The sequence below is a fragment of the Alligator sinensis genome, unplaced genomic scaffold (assembly GCF_000455745.1).
Source record: "Alligator sinensis unplaced genomic scaffold, ASM45574v1 scaffold246_1, whole genome shotgun sequence".
Taxonomy (NCBI): Eukaryota; Metazoa; Chordata; order Crocodylia; family Alligatoridae; genus Alligator; species Alligator sinensis.
The window spans coordinates 1318536-1325296 of record NW_005842367.1 but is presented as its reverse complement, the minus strand read 5'-3'; the positions used below and the strand labels follow the sequence as shown (position 1 = coordinate 1325296).

The following is a 6761-nucleotide window of genomic DNA, read 5'->3' as shown; positions in this document are numbered from 1 at the left end:
GACTGCAATTGGGCACTGAGGTCTTCAGCAGAGGGGGATCTCTGCCCACACTGCAGTCAGGAACCCAGGCTTTGGCAGGGTGGAAGTGCTTTGTTTGTACTGTGCCACCGCCAGGCAGCACGGGTTCCAGCAGAGAGGTGCTTTTGCCACAGCATGCTGCAGCTGGGTATAGGGGAGAAGTGGTGGAGGCTGGGTCCTCTTGCCCTTCCTTCTCCAACCTGATCTGCCTATGCCAAACGTTGCTGACCCCTGCTTGAAATTTTAGAACAAAAAGTAGAAAGCTGCAACTAGATCCCTTTCTTTTCTGGTGTCTGTGTTTTGTATAGAGCATTTTGCATGCTCCTTGTCAAACAGTCACTAAGCTTTCTCAATTGCCATTTAAGAAATCAGAGATTTCTGGCAAAATTAGTTGCCTCCTAGCACCAATCTGGATTGCAACAGGAGTTAGATTCCTAGATGCTTGATTTGGATCACATCTGGGCAAGTGCTGTAGTCCCAGTCTAGATGCCTGGGGATTTTTTCAGGCCAAAATGGAGGTGGTTATCTCCTGAATCTAGGTGCCTTAGTAATTTTGCAGCTGCTGGAGTGGGGTTTATCTACCTTGTTTTTGGTCATGTGAATTCCACCTGAATTCCACCAGCACCTTTCCATAGGGGGTGCACTGCCACGCTCAGGGCGTGCACGTGCACCCACGTGCACCCCTACGCATCGCCAATGCCCAGCACCACTGTCCACAAAGGCACAGTGCAGCGTGGTGCTCCTGGTCTGGCCCCAACCTCCCTCCCCAACCCCACGCTAGGTGGGGCACAACTCCCCCAGCCCGGCTCAGCCCTCTCCCCCGCAGGATGCAGCACCACCTGGTCCGGCCCCTCCCCACAGGCACAGCATGGCTCTCCCGGCCTGACCCCAGCCTGGCCCAACTCCACCCCATTCCAGCTTCCAGGGAAGTAAAGGCGAAAGCCACACTTTTAAAATTGGCAGCAAAAATGGGTGCCAAGTTTAAAACTATGGCCTTCACTTCCCTGCTGATGAGGATTCCAGGGCCAGGGCCCCAAATTGGTAGGGGCCCCTGGGCTTGTGCCCAGCTTGCCCATTCATTAATCTGCCTATGACCTCTTCTCTGAATCTTGAGGGATGACAGAATTGTAACCCCTCTGGGAAGTACCTACAAGTTTAGTATGGGTCTTGCCTTGAACTTCTTTGTGCTAATGAATATCTCCTTCTCAAGACTCAAGTTTTCAAGAATCACACACCTAGCAGCTTCCATTGGAGTCTTATGGGGTATAATGATTACATGTTACATAACCTTTGTGGCTGACCATCTGCTTTGGAGAATTTCACTATTGTATTAAATATCATTTCAAAACCCAGCTCAAGGTGAACACACAATATCTTCTCTCTCGGTCAGATCAGGTGAAACATGGTAAACTTGCCTAAACGGAGTATTGTTACACCATTTGGTACACTTGGCTTCTAAATTCTTAGTCAGGCACCTAATTAAACTGGCCTACTTTTCATAGATGCTGTGTGTCAATGATGTCAGCAAACATTGGCCTCTCAAGACCACTGCACACCTGATGTCCTTCACTTATCCACCTACTCATGGATTTAAATGACTGAATTTAGGCACCCATGCTTGACATGTCTAGTCTGCCTACACCTGTGAGTGTTAAGGGCTCTAGTCTTCTTCCTTTGCATTTCTTTTTCATGGTATTCATTGTGATGACCAGAGGGTTTTTCGTTGCCATTAAGTGGCTAACACAATTATGTAACCATGCCATCATCGGTCTCAGAGAAATGACACCAGACTCAGATTCAAATCTAATAACAAAATAAGAAAATAAGAGGTTGGATTAAATTTCCAAATTAAATCCAAGCCCAATGAATGATATGGTCTTTCCCATACAAGGATATAATTAGTTTTCTCTGTTTGATTTTAGTAAAGAGATCATTTTCTATGGAAACATTCTCCCCTCTCATCTGCATTGTGACTTCCTATATTCGTGTCTGATAGCCTTCAGTCTGTGGGTTTCTCACACATGACAGTGAGCAAAACAACAAAGTTAAAATCTACTGTCTGGAGCTAAAAAGAAAACTATACAAAAATTGTAAGCACATACACACACACACACATATATGTATATGTATATATATGTATTGTAAGCATGTGCATGTGTGTGTGTGTGTGTGTGTGTGTATGTATATGCTTACAATTTTTGTATAGTTTTCTTTTAGCTCCAGACAGTGGATTTTAACTTTGTTGTTTTGCTTTGTAACTTTGAACAAACTGGCTTAATTCAGTAAGAGTTCTAGTAATGCAAAAATCTTAGTACTGGTTACATAAGTTCCCTTTTGGATTACATATCTGATGTTTCACGGTGTTCTATAAATAAAAGGGGCTTTCCTGTAATGTTTGGGCAATGTCTTCTCCAAATACCTACAAAACTATATATAGGACCTATATATATTCCTAGCTAAAAATAATTAATGTAGGCTACTTATTAGCTTCTGAAAAAGATATTTGGCTCTGAAAAATATGTTTTATAAATTAATAGAACACTTGTTTTGTTCTAAGTAAGGACATCTGGAAAATAAAATAGTAGATAAACAGTTCTACTAGATTACATAACTAACTAGACAGTCATTTCTTATCAGAAAAATAAGACATAGAAAAATAAGACATACTGACCAATTATAGAAACATAGAAAATTAGGGTTGGCAGGGAACTCAGGAGGTCATCTAGTCCAGGCCCCTGCTCAAAGCAGAACCATCCCCAAATAGATCATTTCAGCCAGGACTTTGTCAAGCCAGGCCTTCAAAACCTCCAAGGATAGAGATTCTACCACCTCTCTAGGTAATACTATGGAATAATACAATGGTTGCAGACTCTGGGAAACTTGATCATTACAATGGTAAATACTTTTTTCATGAGTTCATATATTAACTAATACTAATAATGAATAAAGATTTCCATTAAATTATATATTCACTTAATGAGTAAATCTAGGCCAAATGTTCATGAGTCATAGAATATTTAAAAGAGGAATACAGAGGCCAATTCTGCAATTCTTGCAGATGAAAGCCTCCTTCACCAACTGAGGGAAAGACTTCAGTTGACTTCTAAGAACTCTGAATGGGACTGTCATATGCTCAGCATTAACCATGTGAAGTCCCACTGAAGTCTACTGGCCTATGAATATTTGATATAGCACTAAGTACAACCAATATGATAACTGAAAATGCAAGGGTAGTCCTAGGCAAGAACCTTCTTCCTGATCTTCTTTAAAGACAAGAAAGTGTTTTTATGAGGCCTTGTCCTGAACCAGCAGGGGAGCAAAATTATTTGTAAATGGGCACCATTTCTAAAAAGCATAACTTTGTAAATCTCCACTATATCCATCATTCCTAGTGCTTTCAGAGAATTAGTATTATAAGAACCACAACTTCACAATAAGGTTTATTCTGATTTTTAAATATCTGAACATAAAATAAGTGAAACAGAAGTATCTTAATTAATATTCTCCTCTCCTGTCTATTTAGCCCAGGGGTGAGCAAAATGCGGCCCGCGGGTCAGATGTGGCCCGCCAGGCCATTCTATCCAGCCCACGGGGCCCCTAAAAAATTTAGAAAATTAATACTTATCTGCCCCAGGCTGCCTGTCATGTGGCCCTTGATGGTTTGCCAAACTCAGTAAGCAGCCCTCCGCCCAAAATAATTGCCCACCGCTGATTTAGGCAATGGTCAAACTGTAAAAGAACATATTTCCCCAACAGAAATTGCCAGCTACAGAACTTTCTATATATGTTACAGTTACTTCTGGGTACACAACCACAAATACCATGGGAAAGTGGTTTTATTAACAATATACAGTAAGTTCATAGGAAAGCAGGGCAGGAAGAGACTTCACAAGGTCATCTAGTCCAGCCTTCTGCTCAAGGCAGGATGGTCCCTGACTAAACTAAACTAGGCCAAGTGCCTATCCAAGCTGCTCTTGAAAATTTCCATTAGTAAGTTAATTGGTTCCCTTAAGAATATAGTTCATTATAAACAATATTAACAAAGAAAACCTAAAGCTTAATGAATGTTCTTGTTATCTACACCTTGTTTGTTTTGGCAGACAGTGGCAGGTTAATGTTAATTGCTGCCCTAAGGTTAGCCCAGAAGAGTCCATGTTTGTTTTTCTCCTTGGGCCACTCCAAGTACGTTCTCTTGGCCATAAGTGCTTTCAGCTTGTGATACCGGGCAGGAATGATATACTGAGGAATTGGGTCCAGTAAAATGAGGATCAAGCTGTTTGAGCTCTCACTAAACAATTTGTGGTGGGCAAAGTAAAGCTCATAATGGCCCCATTCACTCTGCACAAAATTGGGACTCAGAACAAAGATGGATTTGTAGCTTTTCTCAATGCAGTTAATGATGTTCTCCACAATGCTTTTGCCTGGAATGAAGTTCCTCTCATGCACACACAGCTGTATGGACCCCTCTTCCCTCTCCAGATTTGGTATCAGATCGTTCTTCACCCATAAAGAATCATGTTCACTGTATGAAATGAAAGCATGAAACTGTAAATGGCTTGGTAGTTCATCAATATGACGGTTCCAAACCCATCGCCTTGTTTGTGTCCACTGCCATATCATCTTCAGATACCACGGAGCATCAAAATAGATGCACAGAAAAGACACCAAAGCCACAAGGACCACTGTAATGATTAGAACAGTGACAAGCAAGAGAGCTGTATTGCAAGCTATTTTGGACAAATGGAAATCCTTTAGTTGGGTTCCTTTCCAGCCTTCTGGATATTCACATACATACAACTCCGGAGAGCCCCCCAGCCTTGCAGGGCCTTGTTTTGCAATATTAATAAAGTCTTGTAATTCACAAGAACATTTGAATGGATTTAGTCCTGCTTTTAGCTCTCTGATATTTTGACAGCTTTGGAAGAAATCAGAAGAGGGTGTAAGAATTTGATTCATTTCTATATTCAGGAATTCCAGAGCACTGAAATGCCTGCACCCAGGCAGGTCAGTGAGTCTATTAAAGGCAATATTCAACTCACTCAAAGCTTGCAGCTCAGTAATCTCCTTGGGGATGGTACTGATTTGGTTATTTTGCAGGTCAAGTATCTGGACATGAAGTGGCAAACATTTGAAGACTGCATCTGTCAGTTTGTTTGAAGACAAGTTCAGTTTGACTAGAGTTTCAGTCCAGTTGCATTGCTTCTCATCCTCATTGTAATATAATAAATTCCTACTTATGTCCAAGTGTTTCAGTGATATCATTTTGCTGGTCATTGAGCTCACCTTTGAAAGCTTCTCAAATTTATTTCTTGGTAAGATAAATGTTTCCAAGTGAGTGAGGGTGCTGCAGTTTTTAAATACCTCATCTGTCAAGTCATTGTAGGAAAAATCAAAATACTGAAACAGGCTGGATTCTTCAGGACAAAGCATGTATGGCATATTTGCATCAGATATTGTTAGATTTTCTATGTTCATTTTTGAAAATGCTAGGTACACAATTTCTTGATTAAAATAAAAAAGCTTATTCCGAACATGCTCTAAGGTTACCACTTTTATTAAACTCTCTGAAACAAAATGTTGTTCTTGATATTTTAGTATGGAAGAAATATCAGGTTTGTTCAACCTAATTTCACCCCCAAAGGTCAAATTTTTCACAGTGAAAGACTCTACATGTGAATACCAAACAATCATAAAAATTCGCAAAATAATAGTCCAGGATAAATCAACGTTGTTAAGAATGAGGTTGGATGTTTTGAATTCCTTTTCAAGGGATAAAGGAGGAAATTGAAAGTCTTTATAGCTCAAGTCATATTTAATATTGAAGAATTCTAATTTTTCTGAAGTACTCATTCCATCATACAAAAGAGAAAAATTGAAATCTTTGTTTGTTGGGAAAACAATATGAAGATTCCTTGTGCTTAAGTCTGGCAGACTCCCAGAATCATAGTCAGTAAGGTCTTCTAAGGTTAGAAAGACAGTGTTCAGCTGAAGGTGTGCAATAGCTCTGAAGTCTGACCTGCGTATCATTGTGCCACTCAATCCCAAGTATTTCAGTTGGAACATAATACCCAATTCCTGACAGATGGGCAAGGCATTAAACTTGTTAAAAGAAAGATCCAAATGTCTTAGTTCTTCCATAAATTGACACTTAATAATTGACATATTGTTATGAGATAAATCTAAGTATTGCAAGTCATTATTAAATTTGAAAGCACTAAAATCAAGCTTACTGATTAGATTGTGAGACAGATTTAATACTTGCAGTTCAGGTAGAGGACTGAAATCAGAAATATGAACTGCATAGATATTATTCTGTGATAAATCCAGCACTTTTGTTTGCATTGGTATGCCTTTTGGAACATTAGTCAGAAAACTGCATGAATAGTTTGCAGTAAATTTATTTTCTATAGACAGCTCCACGTTATTCCATAATGTGAACAGAAAGACACAAGTACATTGGGAAACACTTTTGGAGGATCCCATTTGTTCTTCCAGAACGACAGCAGCACTTTGCAAATACTGATAAATGTGGTTCTGATTAATATTTCTCAATGCTGAGTCCAGCCCTATGAAAAGAAAAGGAACTATTAGATCTCCAAATTCTTGGTGAGATGAGGGAAATATGCTAGAGTATATCTCCACCACATTCTTTACATAATATAAGTTGTATCCTGTGCCTTATTTTTCTTTGGGAATATCAAACTCAAGTTACATTTTTCCAGTTACAGCTTTTCTCAGATAAG

The 6761-nt window shown here is 39.8% G+C and overlaps 1 protein-coding gene across 1 annotated transcript; it reads right to left on the bottom strand.

Annotated features, from left to right (window-relative positions):
• Nucleotides 1–3976: 3976 nt before the first annotated feature.
• LOC102373745 (toll-like receptor 1) lies at nt 3977–6501 on the bottom strand. Its single transcript, XM_006029243.2, has one exon. The coding sequence runs from the start codon at nt 6499–6501 to the stop codon at nt 4096–4098; it is 2406 nt and encodes an 801-aa protein (XP_006029305.1). The 3' UTR covers nt 3977–4095.
• Nucleotides 6502–6761: the final 260 nt, after the last annotated feature.